Consider the following 27,802-nt stretch of genomic DNA (forward strand, 5'->3'; position numbering starts at 1 on the left):
CTAAATGAATTCTTTGCATCAGTCTTTATGGTTGAGGATGTGAGGGAGATTCCCAAACCAGAGGCATTCTTTTTAGGTGACAAATCTGAGGCACTGTCCCGGGTCGAGGTGCCATTCGAGGAGGTTTTGGAACAAATTGATAAACTAAACAGTAATAAGTCACCAGGACCAGATGGTATTCACTCAAAAGTTCTGAAGGAACTCAAATGTGAAATTGAAGGACTACTAACTGTACCTAACATTTAAATCAGCTTCTGTACCAAATGACTGGAGAATAGCTGATGTGACACCAATTTTTAAAAAGGGCTCCAGCGGTGACCCCAGCAATTCCAGGCCGGTAAACCTGACTTCAGTACCAGGCAAACTGGTTGAAACTATAGTAAAGAACAAAACTGTCAGACACATAGATGAACATAATTTGTTGGGGGATTAGTCAACATGGTTTCTGTAAAGGGAAATCATGCCTCACCAATCTACTAGAATTCTCTGAGGGGGTCAACAAGCATGTGGACAAGGGGGAATCTAGTGGATATACTGTATTTAGATTTTCAAAAAGCCTTTGACAAGCTCCATCACCAAAGGCTCTTAAGCAAAGTAAGCAGTCATGGCATAAGAGGGAAGGTCCTCTCCTGGATTGGTAACTGGTTAAAAGATAGGAAACAAAGGGTAGGAATAAATGGTCAGTTTTCAGAATGGAGAGAGGTAAATGGTGGTGTTCCCCAAGAGTCTGTACTGGGATCAGTCCTACTATACATATTCATAAATGGTCTGGAAAAAGGGGTAAACAGTGAGGTGGCAAAATTTGAGGATAATACAATACTCAAAACAGGTAAGTCCTAGGCAGACTGCGAAGAGTTACAAAAGGATCTCTCAAAACTGGGTGACTGGGCAACAAAATGGCAGATGAAATTCAATGTTGATAAATGCAAAGTAATGCACATGGGAAAACATAATCCCAACTATACATATAAAATGATGGGTTCTAAATTAGCTGTTACCACTCAAGAAAGAGATCTTGGAGTCACTGTGGATAGTTCTCTGAAAACATCCACTCAATGTGCAGCAGCAGTCAAAAAAGCGAACAGAATGTTGGGAATCATTAAGAAAGGGATAGATCAGTGGTTCTCAAAGCCAGGCTGCTGCTTGTTCAGGGAAAGCCCCTGGCGGGCTGACCGGTTCGTTTACCTGCTCGTCCACAGGTTCGGCCAGTGGGAGCCGCAATCGGCCGAACCTACGGATGTGGCAGATAAACAAACCGGTCCGGCCCGCCAGGGGCTTTCCCTGAACAAGCGGCGTACCGGCTTTGAGAACCACTGGGATGGATAATAAGACAGAAAATATCATATTGCTTCTATATAAATCCATGGTACGCCCACACTTTGAATACTGCATGCAGATGTGGTCGCCCCATCTCAAAAAAGATATATTGGAATTGGAAAATGTTCAGATAAAGGCAACAAAAATAATCAGGGGTAAGGAACGGCTGCCGTTTGAGGAGAGATTAATAAGACTGGGACTTTTCATCTTAGAAAAGAGATGACTAATGGGAGATATGATAGAGGTCTATAAAATCATGACTGGTGTAGAGAAATTAAATAAGGAAGGGTTATTTACTCCTTCTCATAACACAAGAAATAGGAACCATCAAATGAAATGAATAGGCAGCAGGTTTAAAACAAACAAAAAGTAGTATTTTTTCACACAATGCACAGTAAACCTGTGGAACTCCTTGCCAGAGGGTGCTGTAGAGGCCAAGATTATAACAGGGTTCAAAAAAGAACTAGATAAATTCATCAATGGCTATTGGCCAGGATGGACAGGGATGGTGTCCCTAGCCTCTGTTTGCCAGAAGCTGGGAATGGGCGACAGTAGATGGATCACTTCATGATTACCTGTTCTGTTCATTCCCTCTGGGGCATCTGGCATTGACTACTGTCAGAAGACAGGATGCTGAGCTAGATGGACCTTTGGTCTGACCCAGTATGGCTGATTTTATAGGTTTTTCAGTTTTCAACATGCATTTAAACTTCTTTTACTCATTTGTTTGCTCTCCTTTCTCTCCATAAACTTACTTTATCTTGAAATGATAAAATGAAAGGAGATTTAGACTAAACATAATTCTAACAGATTGTATGCTATACCTGAGATTATCAGAGGGACCTAAGGTAGTTATACATGAGCACTAACTGGAAGCAGGAATTTCTGTTCTGTCAGAAATGCTGACATTTCAAAATTTGTTTTTGTTCAGAATTGGAACAAAAAGGCAAAATTCAAGATTTCCCTTGGAACAAAAATTCCAAATATTTCAATTTGGTAACAACAAAAGAATTCAATAACATCAAACCAATATCTAGTATTAAATGTAATATTTTATAATTATTATAAAAACCAAAATTAAATTAATCAAATCAATAAAGTCAAAACAAACAAAATTGTCAAAATCAGCACATTCCCATGAAATGGTTTTGATTTGGACCAATCTGCATTCTCCAGTGGAAAACGTTTCAAAATTTTTTTTGACCAGTTATATTAGACACCCAACTCCTACAGCATTTCAGTGAGATTTGAGCACCTAACTGCCTCAGGCTCCTTTGAAAATCCTGGAACATGTCACTACAATGGACCTTTTTGAGGAAATAAAATATAAGAATATAATATAAATTTTAACTGTGCATACACACATAATTCAAGACAGGCAGAGTATTAGGTATTCTAGTCACTGAACAGCTAGAAGTAAAATGACAGATTAGCAAACATAAACAAACATCTTTGTGATACTTTGAAATGATGTCAAAGTTCTTAAAAAACAGAGAACAAAAATCAATCCCCTATATTTATGTTTAACTGACTGATTCAAACATCTTGATGTAGAACAAAAAGGGGACATGTTTCATGCCTGTCTCAGTATCTTAATTAAGTCAGCAGTTAGAACTAATGAAAAAGAATTCATTCACTGGGTATTCACAGGAAGCAAGATAAAACTTAAGAGCACCACTCACAATATTGGGCTGCCAGTTAATTAAGCACCAAAAAGTAGGGTCTGCCTCTGGCTAGAAAATATGCATGCTGTTTCCAAACCAAGTCAAGGTTTCCATGTAAACTTTATTATATCCTGCATTTTCGCAGTAGAATATTTCTTTTTGTACAAAAATTTCAGTGGTTAGTAAGATAACTTTTATGGAATAACAAAATAACTAAGATATTTTAAAGTAAAGAGTCATGTAAAAACCACACTGAATTTTGGATTTAAAGGTTTTCGGGGATTACTGATTAATTAAAATGGACACAAACTATCATCAAAAGAACTAATTAGTTCACTTGGTTCCCTTGTTCTGTATCGTATCTGAATCACTACATGTTTCAATAAAAATTTAATAAGCATACTCAATCAGTGACAGTGACTCTCTGCTGCTGCTATCTTCCTCCTCAAAACTCTGAATAGCACTCAGGCATTCTTCTATACTGGTTTGAAGAGAGTTTTCACTTCCATCTTTTTTCACATCGAAATTGATCTCCTCCCAGTCAGAACTACAAAACTAATAAAGCAAAAGGAACGTATTAGTCAAAGTGCTGATTTATGTTAATCAAAATTTGCACAGTCAGCTAAAGAGTTACAGAACTGTGTTTCTTCTTACCTGATAAAAATCATATATAACTTGATTTGCAAAATACCATTTCCTCATACCTGGAACGCCGGCCACGGAACATGCTAAAGAGGAATAAAACAAATTTTTAAACATCAAAAGCGATCCATACACGTCCATTCTTCCTATTTCAATTTCATTTCCTTCTTACAAAGATTTTGAATTAAGATTTTTACTTGTGACCTTACTTTACTGCTTGAGTTACTTAAATTTCTAACCCAGTCATATATAACTTTTCAGGTAACTACAGCCATTTTTTTTTTAAACGAAGATGCTTTCTTTTGGCTATAATTTGCCCTCTGTCCTGGGCAGGCTCTATTTTGGTCATCTGAGGACCTATGTTACAAATACAACCATGTCAGGTAACCTGGTTATAACACAGTTACCCCCAATGTGCTAACAAATGTCCTAATTTGTAGTATGTGCAGAATATTGGGGCTTTAGCCTACAGATATGTTGAAGGTCCAGTCTGCACTACAAATTGATTCCATTCCAGACTGGTTGAAACCAATTAATAATGGGGGCAACTGCCTTGTAATCAGTTCCCCCAACGTGGCTGTATTGTAGCATAGGTAAGACGTGCATAAAAATTGCAAATCGTGCCACACTAAACTGAATGGTGGTGAATCTGTAGATGGTAAAAGTTACCAGTATTGGAAGGTCATATTTGCATCTTAGTTTTGTAGCAAAACGTGCTTAACATGTACTTTTTAATATGCCACTGTTGCTTACGCATTAGTCTTCTTTTGGTATCACAACTAAAGCCACAGGCATTGAATCATTTGTGAGCCTCTAGTTGTACCAAGGATAATGTAAGAGAATTTCTCAGTTTGATTCTTCACAATTATCCCCTCCCACAATTTATGCACATACTTCAGCTGAATCACAACACTCATCAGCATGGCTCAGATGGCTGATAGAATGAGAGAGTAATGTTTTCCCTAAATCAGCAAGCATTGCAGTGACTTCCCTAAAACTGAAAATAACATTGCCAGCTCAGTAGTCTGATAACTCTCTCAAACTGCTTAACTTAAAAGCGGGATCCCTCCTCATGGCTCATAATCAGCTGTCCACTGGAGGTAATGGGCTAGCCGTAAACAAACAGAGCATATCCAGATCAGTTAATTATATTTTGTAAAGTAATTAATTCACCCTTTTGCGTAAAAATTAACAAATTACTTTGTTTAGTTGTTTTGAAATCCAGTCATTCCTGTCCTACGCATAAAGCTATAGCCATGGTACTCAGTAAGGTCACAATTGTGCTATGTAAGTCACACATAAATGCAACAGCTATCAGAGATTAATAGGTTGATTATTAAGTAAATCAGTAATATAATACTCAAATTAAATAGTGAATTTCAGGTATTGTCAAAAAATACCAGAACAGGCACCTTAGAAATTTGTACAAGTTCATCAGAGGATCTCAAAGCACTTTACAAATGTTCATTACTTGAGGCTCTGAATGCCTCTGCAAGCTTTACACGTATTACATCCATTAAAATGAACCAAGGTACAAAGAATATGATTATTAATAAAAAACCTGGGACCACAAGTATAATTATGAAGGGCCTGATCATGGGAGATAAGGAGCTCATCACCTCACAGTCAGTCCGTAGCCAAGGCACAATGGGTATGACCTGAACAAAGAGTTGCCATGAGCGAGCCGCAGACCTGAAGAAAACTCAGTCTGCTATTCTTGCCATTTGACTTTACTGCCACTAAACCACAGTGCCCTGGCTGCTAGGAACAAGACACAACATGTAGATTAATATAGTTTTTGGACAACATTTGCTTACCTGACACTTACTAGTCAAAATAAAAAAAACCTGAGAGGCCACATTTCCTACTACCCAAAGCCACATACCTTGTATTCTATACAGATTCTTATACCACGCTCATTCATATAGTATTTGAGCACCTTCCAGTAGTAGATTAAGAAATGTGAATAAAATCTGTCACATTTTGTTTCTTCTCTCATCATTTCCCCTTGAGAGAAGTGTGAGTAGTGGAATGCCTTGTGGTAGGGCTTGCTATTTTTTAAGTGTATGTGTCTATATATTTATGTTAAAGACAACAAAATCAAAGAGATGAGCCTTGCCTTAGAGCAGAAGGTGTGAAGTTTGCAATGGTCCTTATTTCAGGTGGAAGCTGTTTCCACAGTCTCTGACTCCCAAGAAAGTACTGTTTCACACACAGACAAGCTTTACCTTTTCAAGTGAAGGAATAAAACAGATAGTGTGTACTGTATTTAACTATAATATTGTCAGTGTTCTATTTAATACTTTTTTATGATGTAGCTTACAACTTGGTTTTACTGAAAAAGCAGAAAAATAATTTGACTATATTATTCAACATGTTTCACTGGAATTTGCTCAAATACTAGTTAGTGAAAATACTGACAGCTGGACAGTTTGACAAGCTCTTTGGAAATTATTACAACTCTCTTGCATGTGTTATCCCCTCTTTCTCTTCCTAGCTTCACTCCAGTTGCTTTCTTCTTTCTTTCCTATGATAAATCATGATCTTTTCTTGAGTTGTCCTCTGCATCCATTTCCCCTTTTCTCCATCCACCCACCTTTTGTGTCTGCCTCTCTCTCATTTTCCCTATATAGTGTCTCACAACAAAAATCTCACTATGTACTTTACTTCTCCTTTTCAACTTATCCCATCAGTCCTTCCACCTCTTTCTCCTGCCCACACTCATCCATAAGGCCTGGAAATTCTACAGATGCCTAATATCTAGAGAACTAAGCCTATTAGCCAGAGAAAAATATGGAAAATAGGTGGGAGAAGGAAATGTGACTGTCCATGGCAATGCCCAAGTCTGAATCAGCCCGCTCCCCCTTCCCTCCATTAAGCTGCTGGGCAAGGCGAGGAAAATGCTGGGGTTCCTGTCAGAGTGCTATCCCAGGACATTGTTTTAAGGTCCTAGCTTTCATTTCAGTTTCCTGCCCAAAGGTTTCTAAAACACATTAAATCCCCTAAATCAATTGCTAGAAGAGAGAAAAAGAATCCTCTCTGTTCCATCTCATACCCCTGAAACAACTCCTCCTCCTGGCTGCAAAGATGGGTGGAGGTCTCTACTATTTTACTTTACCCCCAATCACCTGGCTACTTCCTGCGCAAGGGGAGTCAAGGGAAGACTTCACCATTTCCCAAGCAGCAGCAAAGTGAAAGTGACTCTATTTTTGTCAGTTTCAGTACTGCCTTGTTCTGAACAGCAATGAAAACACCTGTTGTAGCTTGGGAAAGCCACAAGCTGGAGCAGACACTGTGGCTGTCAGGAGTTTTTTCTGGCTAAATCTGCATTGGTTATACTTGTTTCACATTTGGAAGATTTTCTTCAAAAATATAATGGCTAGAAACTTTAATTGTGGATTTAAAAAAAAAAATGAAAGCACAGATTCTGCAGAGAGTGATGACATTCATTCATTCAAACGTTCCTATTTGCCCAGGGAACATAATTTTTCAAGCCATGGTTAAACAACAATAACCACAATTACATTTGCCTTATATTGCTGTTTGCCACTATATTTACCTGGGAATGTGCTTACATCCTCATTTATAAAGGTTCTACAATTTTCTTTCAGAAGGTTATAAACATTTGCAGTAGTTATACCTGCAAAAAACAAGTTTCTATTAATAGAAAATACAAAAACAATTCCTTCCTTTCTTGCAAACGCCAGAAAATTTGCTAGTTAGCCCAGCAGATCCAGTTAGTCTCAAGCGTCTGTTTAGCAGAGGGTGCCTTTAAAGGATATGCAAAGAAGAGCCTGTTTTGAGGCCTGAAATTTGTTGTGACACATTCAGCCAGGAAGAGAACTCACAAGAGCAATATCATGGGAACTTGCACCTCCCCATCTATAACAAAGTTCAACTTGCCACAATTTACCCAGGGTCTGGGCGGATTCTCCCTTACTGACAATTTTTAAATCAAGACTGGATGTTTTTCTAAAAGATCTGCTCTAGAAACTATTTTGGAGAAGTTCTATGGACTGTGTTACACAGGAGGTCAGATTAGACGATTACAATGCTCCCTTCTGGCCTTAGAATCTATGAATTAATCTACAAATGAAAAAACAAAACCACAAAAAAGCTACCAAGTCACAAAGGGCCTCCTTCTGAGATGTGCGATAGCATAGAACTGTTGCCTAGAACTGTTGCGGGCACCTCTCAGAAGCTGGCCCTTTGTGACTTAGTAGCTTTTTTGTGGTTTTGTTTTTTCATTTGTAGATTAATTCATTTGTCGCTCTATACATCGGTGTGACGGTGCACTGCAAACATGACCACACGATGTAAACATCTCACGCCACAATTTTGCAGGTCTCTTTTATCCTCTAGGAAACACGCCCCTCTCCCTTGCTGGCCGGCTGCACGGTGGGATTGTTCCCAAGCTCCCCCGGCAGAGGGTAGCGTTAGGAAGGAATGATGATGGCTCAAAACCAAGCTGTTCCGAGCTCCCGGGGTGGCCTGGAGCGGAAGGCAGCGTGGCGAATGAATGCACTTGTGTGCCCACTGCTCCACACTCAGCCTGCCCGAAACCTGGGACGCGTCCCACCAGGAATGCGCGCTGCAGGGGAAAACACGCACAACGCTCGAGCCACGACTCGAAGTCTTGACCACCCCAGCGAACAACGCTGGAAGTGATGCCACGGCCCCTCTCAGGGACGCGTCGCCCCGCACAGAGCCTGGGGGTCCTGGTCACCCCTTCGCCCGCCCCCCAACGCTTGCAGCTGGTTGTACCCAGACCTCCCCCGACTCCTGTGGCCCCCAGCCGGCTCACCCACTCGGGGCCCACCGCACCAGCGCCCGCCCCCGGCGAGAGACGCCCCTCTGGCTGTGCCTGGAGGAGCCGCACCGGGCGGCGCACGACACCGCGGGATGCGAGCTCCTGGCCCCGGGGCTCTCTGGCCACCCGCGATTCCCGCTCGCCGGCACCTGCTACGCGCTCAGCGCCGCCGGCCCGCGGGGCTCGCCGCTCCTCCCAGCTCACGAACAGCAGGTACCGGTCCATAGCCGCGGCCGGGCGCCTCCGCCCGGGGGGACGCTCAGCAGCCAGCGCCGGCCTCTCCCGCCTCCAACGCTTCCGCTTCCCGCCGCCGCCGGGAGTCGGGGCCGGGTCCGGCAGCGAACCCGCTCCCCCGGCGCGCCGCTCGTCCGCCATGGCTAGCTACACCAAGGCGGCCCAGGTGAGCGGGCCCCTCCGCGGCCCCGGGCAGGGCTCCTCGCCGGGTGAGGGGACGCGGGAGCCCACGGGCCGGCCGCTGAGGCGGCTCCTCTCAGCGGGGGAGGGGAGAGCGCGGGCTGCGCCCCTCACTGGCTGCGTGCCCTCGGCCTGGTGCCTCCCTTTCCACCTCTGCGGGGACTGGTGCCTCTGCGGGGCGGGGAGCGGGGCCCTCTCCCCAGGAGCTGTGTTGTCCCTGCCCTACGGCGCAAGAGCCGGCTGCGGCCTCCAGGCCGGGGCGCTTCCCGGGGATGAGTCTGGCCTGTGGAGGGCGGCAGGCCGTGGGCTGCAGAGCAGGGAAGGGAAGGGCTCTCTGCATTTCCCTAGCAGTTTTCCCTGCAGGTAAAGCCTCCACGCGTTGCTGTATTTCCCCTCCCTGGAGAGAGGAGTAAAGCTCATCGTGCCCACGTGGGGCAGCTAATTTTGTAGGGCAGCAAGTAACAGGGCAGGTACAGAAAGGAAGGAACAAACGTAGGCTTCAATCTTGCAAACGCTTCGGCCGGGATTCTGCCAACAATCGGGCACCTCTCTTGGGACAGTAGTAAAATTAAGCTTCTGCATAAATGTGTGCAGTAGGTGGTGCCTAAGTGTCTGCAGGATTAAGTAAAGTGTGTAAATGTTTGCAGGCGTAGAGTCAACCGATGGAAGTCAACCGAACTATTCCTGCTGATCCTGCTCTTCACTAATGAAGTGCTTGCAGGATTAGAGCTGTAATTCTTCCATTTAGAATTGTGTCCGTCCCCCCCTCTCCCAGCCCCCACCCCCGATGAAAGTAAAGAAAGCAATCAGAATTATGATGGCCTATAACTCTTATTATCTTGTTAGTTAGCAATAATTTATAAGAGGACATGTAGATTTTGAAAACAATACCAGAAAGTGGAAAAGACGTCTAGCTATTTCCTCATAGCATTATCACTATTGAACATAATTTATACAGCACTTTACAGTTTCCCCCACCCTTTCTTAAAATCTTGGGGAAATATAATTGGACATTAATGTTTGTACAGTATTTAGAAACAGTGATTAAAGTTTTTTTCCTAAAAATTAATTTATATATTGGTTAAAAATCATGGTAGTTAATCTCTAAAATATCTAATGTATTTTCTTGTAAATACGTAACATGATTGTGGTTTTGTGGAGTTATTTAGGCTGAGTGTATTTATTTTACTACATTAACTACAACTTTGTCAATCTTCTTTAGCAATGGGCTACCTTTGCCAGAGCCTGGTATCTCATAGATGGAAAGATGCAACCACCCGGAAAACTTGCAGCTGTGAGTGTAATCAGACTTCAGGGGAAGCATAAACCTATGTATCATGCACTAAGTAAGTATTGTAGTAAACTGAGGAAAGCTTGATTTCCTTTGCTTGTAAGTTTCCTTTCCTTTCAATTTGATTAATCATATTTTTTTTAAGTTTTTGTGTTTTCTGTATTCTTTACAAACTTTAAGACTCACCATTTTGTCCCCACCTTCATTTTTTTTCTCCCTGAGGCTTTATGTCACTGAACTATTCTTCCGTATAAAGCTAGGCTGTGTATTATTTAATGCTGAACAATTACGTTGCAGTAGCACTTATAGGTAGGATGACCAGACATCCCGATATTTAGTTGTTTGTCCCATGTCCCGACTGATGTATGGTCGGGATGCCATTTGTCCTGATATTTTGCTTCGGCAGCACTCCGGCTTTTTTTTTTTTTTTTTGCTTGGGGCGGCAAGCCTGTGGCTGCCCCCCCCCCCCCCCCATGTGTCCCAATATTTTGTTCTTGTCATCTGATCACCCTACTTATAGGTCTCATTTTTCTAGATGGTGTATAAACACATGGTCCCTGGCCTAACTATGTTTATCTGTAAGCTTCTCTGGGTAGGGATTTTGTATCTTCCTGTGTGTTTGTACTGCATCTAGCATAATGGAGTCATGAATCTGGTTTGAGGCCTCTGAGCAACTTCTGTAAAACAGATAATAATAGTAATATTCCCTACACTGTGCATCATGTATGGAAGCAAATGCCAGTCAGCTGTGAAAGAATGGAAGAGGAGAGCGGAGTCTAACATGCTAAGCCAATTCCATCAATGACAATCCTCTCTGCATGAGGATAAGTCTGGAGCTTTGCCAGTATGTGATTCGTTGAAGAGAGGTGGGCTAAGGCAGAGCACCAATGCTCTTTGGAGCTTTTTGACTTTTAAACCACTGAATCTTCCAGCAGAAAAAACATTTCTTAATATAATTAAAAATCTAATTTATATTTATTTTGGCACACCTGAAGTCACCAGTCAGCTGCCTTTCACAAAGGGCCTGAAGTTTATGGAGAGACTCTTACTGAATTCAGTGGATTTTGTATCAGGTCCTTGATGCTGTGCAGTCTGAGGATCCAATTCTGCAAAGAGCCCATGTGGGTAAACCCCTACACCTATGTGAAGGTTCCCATTGCCTTCATTGAGGCATTGCACAGGCAATGAGAGGATCTGCCCATGTGGAGCAACTTGAAGAATTAGAGCTAATGTAGACAGTATTTTTGTTCTTACTTGCTTTTGCTTTTTTTTTAAACAGATGTGTATCAAGTTTTACTTTTTTATCCCACTCCAGTGGAACGTTTAAAATATATTCCTAATTATAAATTTACTAGTAGCTGCAAGCCTGTGCTGTTGCATGGGTATGATTTGTAAAGTTGTGTGTAAAAAAAGCAGAAAATAGCTGGATAGTAACAGACTGCGAATCTGGTGATATTGTAAACAAAAAACCATGCTTATACCTGTTTCCATCGCTTCACACTGACTGAACAGAAATGCTAGGCTTCTGAGTGATGTTTGTGGTTTTTGTTGTGTGTGCTGGTTGGGTCGATTTGTGTGTAGTTCTGGGAGAGTTGTGTGGATTTCTGCAGGTGCCAAACGAGGGTGTGAGGGCATTGATGGGCTACGTGTTTTGGGGATTGTCTTGAGTTGTATGGATGGCAAATGGAGGGTATACTGGAGTTTGCAGTCTTCCTTTTACAACCAATGAAATTGTTGTATGCAAATTAGCTGTAGATGGGGTGGTGATTGGTTGAGTCACATTTGACATCACAATGGTCTAGGACTCTTGGCATAGTATAGATACATGCATTAGGCCATGTCTACAAAGTTTTGCTGATGCAAGTTTCATTGGCATACATAGAATCATAGGACTGGAAGGGACCTTGAGAGATCATCTAGTCCAGTCCTCTGCATTTATGGCAGGACTAAGTATAATCTAGACCATCCTGACAGGTGTTTGTCTAACCTGCTCTTAAAAATCTCCAGTGATGGAGATTCCACAACCTCCCTAGGCAATTTATTCCAGTGCTTAACCACCCTGACATCCACCACAGTTAGTATATCGCTTGTGCGTGTACGTATTTGGCTCCTTGCATTGGCGCTGCTTGTACTTACCAGGAGCGCTTGTGTTGATGCACAGTGCAATGTACCCTGGGTAAGTATCCCAGTGTGCAGCCTGCCACTGTTGAGCACATTGTCTTTTGCGTAGTTTTGGCAAAGCATGGTTGGCGAGAAAAGACTCATGCAAGGGTGACTGGGAGCAAGGGGTCAGCTTCCCATAATGCAGTGTTCTCCATCCCATAATATCATATCTATCCCATAATTTTTGCACCTATTTTCAATTTCCCACAAACCTGCACGGGACTTGTCACTGTCTGACATCTCTGACAGAAGTATGGAGCCTGTACCACTCTGCACTATTGTCATGGGCGTTTCAATCGCAATACACACAATCCTCTGGTATTTGCAAAGCTGCAAGAAGAACCACAAGGAGCACAGTTTTCTGGTGATCAGTTTGCTGTGGGACATAGCGAGAACCAATTCAAGGTTGTTGGTGGCATTTATGGAGTAGCTGGAAATGGTGGAGTGCCACTTCTGGGACCGAGAAATGAGCACTAACCGGAGGGATCCCATCGTAATGCAGGTTTGGGATGACAAGCAGTGACTGCAGAACTTTCAGATGCATAAGGCCACGTTCCTTGGATCTGTGTGCTGAACTTGCCATAGCCATCTAATACAGGGACCCCAAACTGAGACCTACGCTAACAGTGGAGAAGCAAGTGACAATCACACTGTGGAAATTTGTTATGTCAGATTACTACCAGTCAGTGGGAATTCATTTTGGAGTGGGAAAATCCACTGTGGGGGCCATTACCATGCAAGTGTACAGGACCATTAATAGTCTTCTGCTACGCAGAACTGAGACTCTCAGCAATGTGCAGAACATAGTGGATGGCTTTGCAGCTGTGCGGTTCCCAAGCTGAGGTGGAGCAATAGATGTGACGCACATCCTTATTTTGGCTCCAGAGCACCTTGCTACAGAGTACATCAACAGGGCTATTTTTACATGGTTATGCAAGCTCTGATGGATCACCGGTGATGCTTCACTGGTTGGTCAGGAAAGGTGCATGCTGCTTGCATATTTAAGGACACAGTACTCTTCAGAAAGCTACAAGAAGGAGCCTTCTTTTCTGACCATGGATTACCATTGGCGATCTTGAAATGCTAATAGGGATCCTGCCTACCCTGTCTCTTGAACCTGTACCCGAGCCATCTTGATAGAACCAAGGAAAGATTCAAATACAGGCTCAGCTGACACAAATGACAGTTGAATGTGCTTTTGGTAGATTGAAAGGATGCTGGTGGTGTTTACTCACCAGATTGGATCTCAGTGCAAAAAATATCTCAATGGTTATAGCTGCCTGTTGTGTCCTGCATAATATTTGTGAAACAAAGGGGGAAACTTTGCTGTGGGTGTGAAGGTAGAATGGCTGTCTGCTGAGTTTGAACAGCTATCAGATGAGCTGTGTGCCTTAGAGAGGCTTTGAAAAAGCAGTGAGCCCCAGGAATGTGCTGTAGTGTACTGTGCTCAACCTGGTGTCGCAGTTTGGGTCTTGTTTCAGAATTGTCGTGCTTGCTGCATATCTGTGCATATATCACTTGACAGTGCAAGCTGGGATGCTTCCTGTACAGTTATGACTACACTGTTTGGCACTGATCCTATTGGTTGTGAGTATACCAGACCACTACTTTCACTGCCAGCAGGCATTATACACCATGTGTTGTAAACTAATAAAGATGAATAACTTTCAAAACAAAACTTTCACTTATGAAAACAGCTCAAAAAAAAAAAACACTTAAGTTCTTCAGCTTTAACTTAAAAAAATTTAGGAACCTTAGTAAAGAAGAGGAAGGAACATTGATGTCCTTTGTAGCTACACATACATCAGCCGAGGCTCTCACAGATCAGTGTAAGTGAAGCTGTGGTTGTCCAGGCCTTTCCCTGGTTTACATGGGTAGGAGTAGGTGTGCAGGCCATGAGGAAAGCTGAGGGAGGTATAGGGAGGCGCTGTGCTTCAGTTCTCCACAGAGGGCAAAGGGCGTTGAGCCCTGGATTGTTGAACCTGGAGATCCACAAGAGTCTGCAGCATCTGAGTTGGCTGCCTTTCCTGGTGCATCTCCCTCTCCTTTTCCTGCGTCTTTCTCCTGTTGCACTTTCCTTCTCCTTTCGGTCTGCAATATTCACCCTCCAGGTCCTCTGTTCAAGGTCTGATGCAGCACTGGCTTGCAGGATCTCACAGAACATGTCCTTCCGCGTCCTCTTTTTTTCCTCTTCCTTATATGGGTCAGTCATTCCGCTGGTGTGCAGGGGGAATCCCTCAAGGCTGCATCAGCCTCAGCTACAGATAAAACACACAGAGGTACTATTGTCAGTATAGTAGGAATGGAAAGCGAAATTTAAGATTCAGAACTTCCTGTCCACCCCCTTTCTGTTGCTCTCCTGAAGTGTTTGTGTTTATTGACACTTCTGCTTTGGAGTGCTTGTGCCCACTGCCACTCTCAGCTCAAGCCATTGTGAGTATGACCTGCCAGGGGTGAGGAAAACAAGGAGGGAGTTGCTCGGTTGCATGAAACTGAGTATAGTGCACTGGCACTGAATAACGGCACCATTTTCCACAGGAGGTGGTGATTTTTAGCTGATATCTCACTCCTTAAGGTAACAAATGCAGAGAAAGCACAGCTGCTGTAGCATCCCGAAGTCACCTGGAACCATATGCCACTATCCTGTTTACAGCAATGGTGCCTGCCAAAGTAATCACTGTCAAGGTTCCTTCCCCACTCTGAACTCTAGGGTACAGATGTGGGGACCTGCATGAAAAAACCCCTACGCTTATTTTTACCAGCTTAGGTTAAAACTTCCCCAAGGTACAAACTATTTTACTTTTTGCCCTTTATTGCTGCCACCACCAAGCATCTAACAAATATATAAGAGGGAAAGAGCCCTCCTGGAAAAGTCTTCCCCCCCAAAATCCTCCCAAACCCTACACCCCTTTTCGTGGGGAAGGCTTGATAAAAATCCTCACCAATTTGCATAGGTGAACACAGACCCAAACCCTTGGATCTTAAGAACAGTGAAAAGCAATCAGGTTCTTAAAAGAAGAGTTTTAATTGAAGAAAAAGTAAAAGAATCACCTCTGTAGAATCAGGATGGTAAATACCTTACAGGGTAATCAGATTCAAAACATAGAGAATCCCTCTAGGCAAAACCTTAAGTTACAAAAAGACATAAAAACAGGAATATCCATTCCATTCAGCACAACTTATTTCATCAGCCATTTAAACAAAACAGAATCTAATGCATATCTAACTAGATTGGTGCTAACTCTTTACAGGAGTTCTGACCTGCATTCCTGCTCTGGTCCCAGCAAAAGCAACACACAGACAGAGAGAACCTTTGTTTCTCCCCCCTCCAGCTTTGAAAGCATCTTGTCTCCTCATTGGACATTTTGGTCAGGTGCCAGTGAGGTTATCTTAGCTTCTTAACCCTTTACAGGTGAAAGGGTTTTTCCTCTGGCCAGGAGGGATTTAAAGGTGTTTACCTTTCCCTTTATATTTATGACAACCACCGACTGGCATGGGAAAGTGGCCCATTGCAGAGGAAGAAATAAGGTTGCCAAAGCCTAGAAACCTTTGGGAAAGGATTGCTGAGTACCTCCATGGAAGTTTCATCGAGATCTCTCAGGAGGATTCAAGGTACATCCCTGTGTACATAAACAAACTGCTCCACATGGCCCCCACCCCACCTTACTCTTGAGGAGAATGAAGAGCAGATAGCAACTTTACCTCTCTTTGTTGTACCGCTACTTCTTGTAGTATGAATAAATTAATGAAAAGTCAATAGCTGTGTCCTGCTAATTTTGGGGTGCCATCACTGTAATTGGAAATTTATTTACACATTTACCCAAAGTTCTTTCCTCTGTACTGTGCTTGCCCATGCTCGATTGCAGGGACTGGCTGGACTGCAGTGATATCAACAACAGTTCCTGACGCACAGCACAGCTGAACCCTCCAACACCTGTCTCCCATATTCCTCATCCACCTCCTCATTGTTCACAGCAGCAGCCTGTGACTGGAGCTCCTCACAGGTATCCACGTGGTGTGCAGCATGGTGGTAGGGTCTCTGCCAAGTATGGCATGTAGCTCTTCGTAAAAGTGGATGGTCTGCGGGTCAGCACCACATTGATCGTTGGCCTCTCTGACATCCTGGTTTGTGTGCTGCATTTCTGTGGCTTTCACGCAGCACTACTGCTGGTCCCTGTCGTACGCCTTCTACTGCATCTCCTGAGCAATCTGCTGATAGATGTCAATGTTTCTATGGCTGGTTCGGAGCTGTGCCTGCACATCCTCTTCTCCCTACAGGCCCAGGAGATTCAATATCTTCTCTCTGCTCCAGGCAGGTGTGTGTCCAGAGCATGTAGCCGACATAATCAGCTGGGCCGTTGCACACATGAACAAAGCAGATAGAGGTGTGCTCACCAAGCTGGGCAACGAGGAAAAGGCATTTCAAAAATTCGCAGGGGTTTTAAAGGCAGAGTAGGGGGCTTCTGAAATGCGTGATCCCTAGATAGTGGAGTTAACAATTGTGACCAGAGTGGTCCGTGTTGGGCATTGTGGGACAGCTGCTTGAGGACTGTTAGGGTAACGCACAGGTAACACAGCATCTACACTCATGCTACATCAACCTCCATACATAGACCATGGTTCAGTGCCACTCAGGGAGCTGGTGTTGTATGCCGTCATAATGGGCCACTTTACATCTGTGGGAGATAAATTTAATTGTAGACTTGTGCACAATTACGTCAACGTAGGGTGGCTTACGTCAACCTACCTTTGTAGTATAGACCAGGCTTTACTGTAGCTATATCTCATGGGTATAATTCAAAAAGTAAGAACAGCTAAGAACTTAAAAATTGGATGGTAACAGTCAGCAAAACTTGGTGATGATTCAGCCTGGTGATATTCTGGACAAAAAGAGCCCTCAATTATGCTGTAGCTGTTTCCATCGCTTTATGCTGCCTCTACAGATGTTTTAGGCTTTGGAGTGACACACATAGTGACGCTCCTGGAATCTTCTTATATAAATTTTGTCTAAAATCTATTGTGATTATACCTTACAATGCTAAAAGAGATTAGAACAACAAATATTTATTTTTTTAATTTTTAGTTTGTGCATTTGACAACACAATATGGCTGCTTGTGGTTTGGCATCATTGTTTTAAGTATATAACTGTGCAGTTATCATAACAGAGAGAGAAACGTTTTAACAAATAGCAAAATATTATTGTGAAACCAAAATAATGTGAAAGTGAGCATAGGGGCAAGTACAGTAACTGACACTACTTTTTAACTTTTTTTTTTTAAATTGACATTAAAATACATCAAATTGGTTGTCCCTTTACGTAAAACACATGACAAAATTGTTCATTAAAAGCTACTTCCTTTTCAAGCAGAATTTTCAAAATATACGAATAAAATGTTTCTCATCTCTTTTTTTAAATAAATTTCAAATATCTATTTTAATTTAAACCAAAAGATTTGTCTCCCTTCCAAACAGGCTGGCTAATCTGCTATACAGGCATTACTGTTTATTTCTGTTACTATAGCACTTATGAGCCATAGTCATGGATTGAGACCCGATTGTGCCAGGTAGTTGTACAAAAAGATGGTCCCTGTCCACAATGCTGAGAATGTGACATTGAAAATCTTTCCATGGCCCTTGTGCAAATTATCACAAAGATTTAGTAAGGCTAAAAGAAACACTGACACTTTCAACCTTGTGTGCGCGCTAAGTTCAGAGTCTTTTATTAAATATGAATCTTTTGAGTTGAAAACCCTGTGTTCCAAAACCTTATCTGTATTGCTATAGTTTGTTGATATTGTCTTTGAAATAACGAATCTAATATTGGTTGAAGCTGGGTATACATTGTTTCACAATTAATTTTCATGTGAAAATTTAGATTAGTTATTATTTTTCATAGCAGAAAGTATAACTTACAATGCGATTGTAGAAGTGATTTGAATAATGTGAATTTTAAAACTGCAAAACATCTTTTATCCACAAGATGTCACTTGAGACCAAACTTCCCTGAAAATTAATGTTTTTGATCATTCACTGCAAAAGATCATTCAACTTCACATTCATTCAATTTTTAACTTCTGGGCAGGGAAGAAAGGTTGTTTCCAGAAGGATTTTATTTGGTTTGCTGCTTCTGATGAAACAGGTTAAAATCTTTTTAATAAAATAACAGTACTTTTAATCTGTAAAGCACCACTTATACAGTATTGCACACAGGATACTGTATTTAATACATTCATTTATTATTTAAATAGCTTTTGATGTAGTGTCTTGAACACTGTTAGTTTTTTAATGTGATTGTGTTGTTTCTGGAGGCTAGTGCGGGTGAGAGATAAGTAATCTGTAAAAGAGCAGTGTCCGTATGGATTTCCATTTTGCATTGTTTATTGCTTCGTGATGCTGGAAGTGCAGACTATTGTTTTTTAAATTATTAACATAGTTCTCAGAACTCTGAGATTTCAATATTTTAAATGGACTAAAACTGAATTTTCTGTGTAATGCTTCTGTTCAATAAAACTCTTCTGTTTATTTGTTTGTTTTTCCAAATATACTGAACTGAATTCCAACTCAGAGGGAGGGAAGAAATTTGATTTCATGTAAACTTATCTTGCATTTAAGCCGTGAACAGTGGTATACTTTTTCCGCAAATTTCAAAATTTTAGATAAAATTATACCACACACATTACACCAAGCATTCAATATCATAAGAATATTGATCATATTCACTGTACTTTTGTTCCCTCAATTGAAGTTAAACATTGATACTTAATTGTTATTAAAACTTCTTAGAAGATTAAATAAATCTAACAAAAGCAATTAAAGGAAACCAAAATGCACTTGGTAATTTACTGTGTTGGAGCTCAGCACAACTACCTTAATGTGGATAATTATTCTTCACCCCTTGCAATAAAATGCTGATCAGCCTTTAGGGTGAAAACTTCAGGAATTCCTTCAGTTTGTAATGTTTGGTACTTATAATGGTTAGGAGAAAGAGTTAAGACTTATCATCTGAAAATGAACACAAAGTTTGGCATGTAGGTTGTTAGTTTTGTAAGCTAATAAGTGGCAGACTGACTCGTGATGCTAGGCAGATGTCAGGCACTTTATTAAATAAAGAAGAAAAACCTAAGTAATTAATGAAGATTAAGGTCTTGGTCTTTTCTTTGGGGTCTGTGTGTGTGTATGTTTATTAAGAAATATTAATTAAAAAAACTTAAAATATGACAAATCGATATATCATGAGAACAGCCAGAAAACATTTTTACTCCAATACAGTTCATTGGGTCTACGCTGCAGGAGCTATGAACAAATATTGAGCTTAATTGTGCATACAGTACTGTTTTCCCTTTTTAACACTGTTGAATGAGGCCACCTCTGAAGTGTTACAGGAACAGTGCATACTATTTAAAGACAAGAAGCAAAGAATACTGTGTCCAACTGAAAGCGCAAGGGATTCCTGAGATATGTATGGGCTTGGTCTTTCCACAGAGTTGCACTGGTTTAACTAAAGGTGTGATGTGTGAACAATGTTAATTCTATTTAAATCTGTTTATGCTATCATGTAAGCTAAACACATATAGGCCAGTTTTAAACCAGTTTGTGTGTTCACACAGGATTTTTCACTGAACAAAATCAGCTTTAAACTGATTTTAGATTTGTTTGTTTTTTAAAGCAACTTCTGTCATAATCAAGACCTTAAACAAATAAATAAACAAATTACAAATTGGGTTATTATGTCTACTCTAATAAATTTTTTCTTTGGATTTTTAATCTCTAATCCAAAGGTTGGCACCTCCAGTAACATACTGGAGCATTGGTTCAATATTGGCTCAAATGGTAGACTGACAATTATTGAATCGCCTAATGATCCTGTTTAGTTTGTGAGATCAGACAGCACATGAAACCATCAGCATTTTAGGATAAAATCTGACAGAAAAATGTAGCTGCTGATGTCAAAGATTTTCTCCATCAGCAACTGCTGGTGCATAAACTTTCAATTTTGAAGAATAATTGCTAAAAATTATCTTAAATCCATTTTTCCTCCCAAAAACCTACAAATTATACCAGATTTCCTCAGAATTCACCTGCCTTCCATATTTTGTGTAGATAGACAATACTTGTAAAAGTGATCAGTCAGCAATGAAATGTCACATAGATTTTCTGGATGTATGTAGTAAGGATTATACCTTTGGGAGATCTTCCCCCACAACAATGTTTGTTTTGCATTATCAGTTTCTTCAAATATTAATTACATTTTTATTATACGTTAATATGGCACTTAGACTAACTGGTTAAATCTCAATATGGAAATGAATTCCAGGTGAATGATCTTCCAGAGATCTGAATTAATGGAATAGTAATGACTCATCAAGAGGATGTATATATATTTTTTAGAAAACTTGCACTTGTTTCACAGTTATTTTATACATGTTGGAATTTAGTAAAAAAAACAAATTAGTCACATTTTATTTAATTTGGAAGATCTGTCAAAATTTCTAATGCTTGAAAAGTATGTTTAGTAATAGAATACAGGTTTGTTTGTTTTTTCATTTTGGTACCTATAGATGGGAGGGATGCTCTCTATATAGCAGGAAAATTTTCATATTGCACCCATTTGTGTATGTTATAATACTTAGTCCTGCCACGAGTGCAGGGGACTGGACTAGATGACCTCTTGACGTCCCTTCCAGCTCTATGATTCTACATTGTAACACTCAGCTCTACCTGATTTTTAGTACAAATGCTTCAGTCTAGCACAAAGCTAATGACGTTAAATCTTTCTTTTAGTTTCCAATATATATTTTAGCTTTAGGTCCTAAGATTGTTTCATATTAATATTTTTCTAGTCCAAAATTCAGTATTATGAAAAATTGTTCATTATGAAATTGTTTAATATGAAAAATTGTTTTAGAAATCTGAAATTAATTTAAATTCTGCTTTAAAGATTTATCTTCAGTTTGTGTTTAATTTGTTCACATTGACTTTTGGTAGTGTAGAGCAAACATATAGTGTATTGAATAAAATAAAATGTTACCCAGTGACTTAAGACATGCAGATCTTACTCATGCAACTTGCATTGACTTAAACTACCCACGCTGGTTTAAAAAAAAAATGTATTCACCCAGCATTTAACATGGTGGTGGTGATAATGAAAAAAGTAAATAAATTCTCTATTTATGGCTAGATTTTTATTTTAAAGGTGATGCTTTTCAGTGATTGTTTCATTTGAGACATTATAATGTGATATTTGCTCTGTTTCTGTGAGTAATTTTGTGAGGACTTTTGTATTTCCCTTGTGATATCTCCTATTGAAATTTCTATCCTTTATAATCTAGGTGACTGTGGAGATCATGTTGTCATAATAAATACGAGACACATTGCATTTTCTGGTAACAAATGGGAACAGAAAGTATATTCTTCTCACACAGGGTAAGTGGTCCATGATTTGATAGTAAATGCTCAAAGAAGTTAGTAGTAGAGATTGATGCTGAAATCCATTTTGCTTTTAAGTAAATTCACTAACTAGAAAATGTGAATTCAAAGGAAATTCCTTTTGTGTGTCATAAATCTTATGTTCTGTTAAATTTCTCTGTCCACCCTGGCACAATATCTATTGCTAGGGAAATCATCTGAGATACAAGACGTCAGAAGAAGGCATAAGTTAAATTTGCCTAGCAAAACAATCTTACTGGATGGAGGTGAAGCCAAGAACAGGAATATCATTTTAATTAAATAGCAAAAGGGATTTTGTTTTGTAAAACACTAAAAAAGCCAACTAAACAAAAAACAACAATTTAAGAGCAGTGCAGAAGTCCTCTTAAGTTACGTTATTATACCAAAGGGCAAATAGCAAGATCAAGATCATTTTCCAATGCAAAAGGTTTAACTGAATAAAGATAAAGAATGCATTTTGATGTTACAGAATTACATCTGTGTGATTTAAATCTCTCTAAAAATCACTGAGAAAACTTTTAAGACATGAGGTACTATGGAGACAAAATTGATATATAAGCTGTCAATAGTGGTTATTTCCCAAGCTTCTGTATTTAGTACTGGCAGGAATAATTTGTTTCTGGGTGGAATTCTAATCAGTCAGTCAAAGCAAATAGGAACAGTTGCTCCCTTGTTTCGAACATGACCACATTAGTTGGTTTATCTCTAATTATTAAAATAGATCTATTCTGAAAATCTGAATAATTGTATGGAAAACATAAAAGTGGAGTTGAGGGTGTTAGTAGAGGGAGGGAATTATAGTAGTATTCAGATAACTGCAGTTTTAAGTGAATATTCTAAATGTATTCCATATACTGACAGTACTGATATTTTCAGTTCTTAAGGTTTTATGAAGTTGGAGCTGATCCATTGAAGTAATGGAAAGTCCCCCATTGACTTCAATAGATTTTGGACCAGATCCAAAGTTCAGATCAGTAGTTGGAAAAAATACCAAATTTGTAGGACCCGATAAGATTTATAACAGCAGTAAACACAACATCTTCCCCCATAAAGCTTACAATATAGGTAAATGGGATTAGGGAGCAGAGGGCAAAGTAATGATAATGATAAGCTGTTTGTTGGGATAATAGCTTGCGCATGATGTAACTTGCCACCTGCCTCGCTGTGATCAGCTGGCAATATTTTTTTTAGTTCAAACCTTTCAGCCTTGTGTACTGATCTGCTTGTGTCCATGAAAGCCATTTATGTAAAATTTATAATACGCAGGTAACGTGTTACAAATATAATTCAACAGTGAGTAATAATGAAAAAAAGTGTTTACAGAATCAAACATTGTATTAGAAAAAAAATCACTGTCTTTTTTATTTTGTTTCACTGTCTTAATTATTAAATATGTTCTTTGGGTGTTTTTTTAGTTATCCAGGTGGCTTAAAACAAGTGACAGCAACACAACTTCACCTAAAAGATCCAACAGCGGTAAGTAACCTGTTTCATTTTAACTTTTGCTCTCCTTAGCTAGTTTAGGGGAACTATTTCATCATATTGACTTGCTATTCTTCCGATGGACAAAAAACTGAATCAAGCTCTTCCATTTGCCTTTTCACCAAACCTTACTTTAAAAAAAAAAAAAAAGAAAAAGAAACCCTAGTTACTACAAAGGTGGAAAATAGAAATTTTGGTGTTTAGTTTGTAGTTGGGATCTCCTGAGTGACCAGCTACTCTCTTCTCCATTGTATCACTCTGTCCTCTCCTTTATTCTGAGTTCTGTCTTCCCCTTCCCATCTTTTTCTTCACGTATTCACTCTTTCACCTTCTCCTCTGCGCTCTCTCTCTCTCTCTCCAGTTCAGCTCATGCTTAAATAGTCTCCTAAATAGGGATACTTTACTGAATTGGTGGCCTAAATCTGCATCACTGTCTCTGTTTCTCCTCATGCCTTATCTTTCTATGTTCCTTCTTTCCTCTTTGGTTTTTGTCCTTTTCCCTGATTTTTCTCTCCCCCACTCCTCCTGTGGTGGCCTCCCCAGCCATATGGCATAGGACAGTGGTGGGCAACCTGCGGGCCACATGCAGCCAATCAGGGTAATCTGATTGCAGGTCGTGAGACATTTTGCTGACGTTGACCATCCGCCGGCACAGTCCCCCGGCTCCTAGTGGCCGCGGTTCTCTGTTTCCAGCCAATGGGAGCTGCGGGAAGCAGCGGCCAGCACTTCCCTGCAGCCCACCACTTCCCGCAGTTCCCATTGGCCGGGAATGGCGAACTGCAGCCACTGGGAGCTGCAGGGGGCCATGCCGGCAGACAGTCAACGTCAGCAAAATGTCTCACGGCCCGCAATCAGATTACCCTGATGGGCCACAGGTTGTCCACCACTGGTGTAGGAGCACTGTTTATTCTTTTTTAATACAGCAAGGTTCACTGTTTAAAGTGAATTAGAACTCTGCTCTTCTTGAGGTGGGTGTATCAGACCGAGCGGGGAGTACTCTGCTTCTTGCTCTTACATGCACTTTAGACAGCATGAAAAATGGAGTGCAGACCAGAGATCCTTCACCAGATGAACTCCCTGCTGTGGGAGTAAAGCTCCTACACTGTGGATTACCATATCCAGCCTACTACACAAAACTAGAATAACATATGGGGAACTAGTCAAGAGGGTAAAACAGGTTAATCTAATAAAAAAACAATGAGATGGTAACTACTATGAAACTAATGTGTTTTGTATTAACCTTCAGTATGGAGCTAAAGTGTGACAATTTTAAGGACAGTTATTTCAACAAAATATATATAATGCTGTGCTTTGTAGCTAAAACTGTGGTTCACATTATGCTATTCAAATGGGCAAATCAAGGTTTTTAACTTGGTTCATTTTTGACTGACTGACTTCAGTTTTAAAGATTTGACCCTTTTCATAAATCACACACCCCAAGCCAGTCTTAGCAAAGTTGTACATCGCTTAATAATCATAGTCCTTTCTAAGCAGCTGGAGGAAATAATGCTGATTTTAAAAAGAGAATGCAAGACAGTACACCCGCATCTCTCTTGCAGTGAAATTCAACAGTGGATTCTATTGATTGATTTTTAGCTGTTTTCCAGTGGTATATCCTGAACATATGATGTATCCAAGAACTGAAAAATGTTGATCATGTTGAACTTGGGCCCCTGGGTAAAATCTGGATTCAGTGTGTAATGCAGAAACGGGATACTACTACTTCTGCTGAGGGAGAAGATTAATAGGTATTAATTGATAGCTTAATATTATTGATTGCCAAGATTTTCAAAAAATTGTACCCTAACTGCGGATGTAGGCATTTAACTTCTGCTTCCCATTTTTGAAAATCTTGCCTGCTCTGGATATATAGATATGAGCTTTGTGATACTGACTTGGGAAAAACATATTGGAATCCATTCCCTTGCTTTTACTGAGAGTTGTGTGCAGCACCTCTAAGGATTAGACTCTGAGAGTATATCTACACTGCAATTAAAAACCCGCGGCTGACTCATGCTAATTGACTCGAGCTTATGGGGCTCGGCTTAAGGGGCTGTTTAACTGTGGTGTAGATGTTTGGGCTCAGAGTAGGGCCTGGGCTCTGGGACCCTGTGATGTGGGAGAGCCCAAGCCTGGGTGTCCGCACTGCAGTTAAACAGCCCCTTAGCCCGAGGCCTGTGAGCCAAAGTCAGCTGGCATGGGCCAGCGACAGGTATCTAACTGCTATATAGACATACCCTAAGACACACATCCATTAGGGACTGATTTAAAAGCCCAGTAAAGCCAATAGAAAATTCCCCCTGACTTCAAAAGGATTTGGCTCAAGGACATTTATATAACTAATTTTAAAACACTTGCTGTAATCACACCAGATTATGCATCTGTTGAATTATTGTTGTTTTATTGCAGTACCATCTAGGAGATACAGTTATGGACCAGGATCTTGTTGTGTTTGGCACTGTACATATACAGACCAAAAAGAGAGTCACTGCCCCCAAAGAGCTTTGCTGCTTGTAGTCAGTTGTCTAATTGTACTCAATTAAAGTAAAACAAAAAAGCACTTAAAGGGGAGGCTCTGCTATATCTGTACTGACTTCCTAAACTATTATTTGTTCCATGTCCAAAATCAGTTCTCTACTTTACCATTTTTGTTTGAACTTCAGATATTAGTAGCTGTACACTGGGAGGCGCTATAGCCTAATTTATTTGCAAGGGCCTGAGAACTGGATCCCTTCTGGCATTCACTCTGAGTTTTGTTTTTCTTGCCAAACTCCCACTGTTCCCAGCGAAATTCATCTAAGACAAATTCAGAGCATTGCCAATAGTTAAAACATGTTTGACAAAGATTCAGCAAATGGTGATAGAATTCAGAACTTCATTGTATTTAGCGAGAAAGGTGTTCTTGTGTAACAACCCTCTAAAGAACTCTGGGGATTTAACTCACTCTGTGTTCAAAGCAAAAAATCTAATTTGATGGTTAGAGAGATCAGAAAGAGATCTGATTTCTGTTTTTGTCACATTGTTAGTTTAGAATAGTAGATGGTAGTTTAGTATGCCAAATATTCTGTCTGTGTAGCTATTCTTATAGATCATTCTGATCTTGATAAGTTTAGTGGACCATGATGGCATAACAAGCAGTTTATCTGCAACCTGTACAAACAGTGACATGACAAAAAATAATATAGGTAGCTGAATGTGCATGAAAGTTTCTGTTAACAACCTGGGTGTGTATTCTAATTTTTACTTGCATTTCACAGACAACAATATTTTGTAACTACATGAAATGGCAGGATGAAAGGCAGAGTGCTCTAGTGGCCCAAGGACAGGACCTAAATTATAGGAAAAATCTATAAATACTATGAGATTATCCTCCATATTGAGTTGATTCTGTGATATTCATTTATAGTTAAGAATCTATCAAGATTAGCTTCTGATAAATTTAACTTGAACAGTATTTTTGGAAGTGGAAATCTATGCTAATTCCCCCTAACCCCACCCCCCCAACATTGGCATTCTCCATGCTACTTCAATACAAGGTCTTGTTTAAACAACATATTCTAATCAGTGCTTAACTTTGTATTCCTTGCTATGTCTATACAAGTGCAGAACACAAACCTCTTATTGCAAAGTAACTAAACTATAGTATGATCTCGTCAGAATTAGTATGAAAATGTTTTATTAAACCATCTATCAATAAGGTAAGCAAGTTCAACAAGAAAAATCCTATTTATATTCTATCCACTTGCACAAATAGTATTCAGAAGTATTCTTTAGCTAGCAAACATGTAAATTAATTCAAAGCTTCTAAAACGTTTTAATACTAAATAGGTGTACTGCCTGTAATTAGCAAACTATTTGCTTTCACTTAAAACATGGTAGAAGTTATTTAAATTTAAATGATTAAACAATGAATAGTATTATATATTAAACAGTATTAAACAGCGATTTGTCAGTACTTTTGAAATTATTAACTGTCACAGCTGGGGTGTGGGCAGTCAGGACTAGTGGGTGGTGCCAGACTGAGCCCTAGAGAACCACAGGTCAGAACTGGAATCAGAAACCAGGAACCAGGCCAAGGGTCAAAGCCAAAGTCAGAAGCCAGGGACCAAATCAAGGTGAAGGAGCAGAATCTGTCATAACAGCTGGCTGGGGATCCACCTAGTTGTACAAATAATTTCCTGGTATCCCCTCCAGTGTTAACAATTCCCTTGTTACACATGGAATAAGGGATATTCAAAGAGGCCTGCACATCCCAGAGCCTCACAGTGAGGCACTCAGATAACAGCACAGGAGTTCTAGCTTCTATTGCTATACTGAATACATATGTTTTTTTCAGGGGGCATGCATGGGGGCAGGGAGCAGAGGCATATCCCCCTTCCCCCCCCAGTAATCGGTGGGGGTACAGGATTCCTCCGGCCCTGGGGACACAGAACATGCCCCTCTAAAAGCAGTCAAATTTAAATTCCTGTGCATGCCTCTGTGTTCTGTTTTTTGTGGGAAGGTAAGAGCCACAGAGAAATGGCAAGTTAAAGCAGCAAGTGACCAGCCTGCCTTCATTTTACACGATTCTG

General features: G+C 40.4%; 2 protein-coding genes across 7 annotated transcripts in view; one reads left to right on the forward strand and one right to left on the reverse strand.

Annotated features, from left to right (window-relative positions):
• The window catches only part of MTBP (MDM2 binding protein), a 62,044-nt gene extending 53,236 nt beyond the window's left edge, over positions 1-8,808 (reverse strand). For 4 of the 5 annotated variants that reach the window (XM_048841567.2, XM_048841571.2, XM_048841569.2 and 1 more), the window contains exons 1-4: positions 8,583-8,808; positions 7,183-7,263; positions 3,636-3,709; positions 3,385-3,536 (exon numbers count right to left, since the gene is read on the reverse strand). In XM_048841567.2, coding sequence (XP_048697524.2) covers positions 3,385-3,536; positions 3,636-3,709; positions 7,183-7,263; positions 8,583-8,808 — 533 coding nt within the window. Of the gene's footprint in view, positions 1-3,384; positions 3,537-3,635; positions 3,710-5,742; positions 5,852-7,182; positions 7,268-8,582 lie in introns of those variants that run through there. The other variant, XM_048841572.2, reaches the window with a different exon arrangement.
• The window catches only part of MRPL13 (mitochondrial ribosomal protein L13), a 46,249-nt gene continuing 27,158 nt past the window's right edge, over positions 8,712-27,802 (forward strand). Inside the window, exons 1-4 of one of the 2 annotated variants that reach the window (XM_048841574.2) lie at positions 8,712-8,833; positions 10,070-10,193; positions 21,632-21,725; positions 23,165-23,225. In XM_048841574.2, coding sequence (XP_048697531.1) covers positions 8,807-8,833; positions 10,070-10,193; positions 21,632-21,725; positions 23,165-23,225 — 306 coding nt within the window. In that variant the 5' untranslated portion in view covers positions 8,712-8,806. Of the gene's footprint in view, positions 8,834-9,072; positions 9,211-10,069; positions 10,194-21,631; positions 21,726-23,164; positions 23,226-27,802 lie in introns of those variants that run through there. The other variant, XM_048841576.2, reaches the window with a different exon arrangement.

The sequence above is a fragment of the Caretta caretta genome, chromosome 2 (assembly GCF_965140235.1).
Source record: "Caretta caretta isolate rCarCar2 chromosome 2, rCarCar1.hap1, whole genome shotgun sequence".
Taxonomy (NCBI): domain Eukaryota; kingdom Metazoa; phylum Chordata; order Testudines; family Cheloniidae; genus Caretta; species Caretta caretta.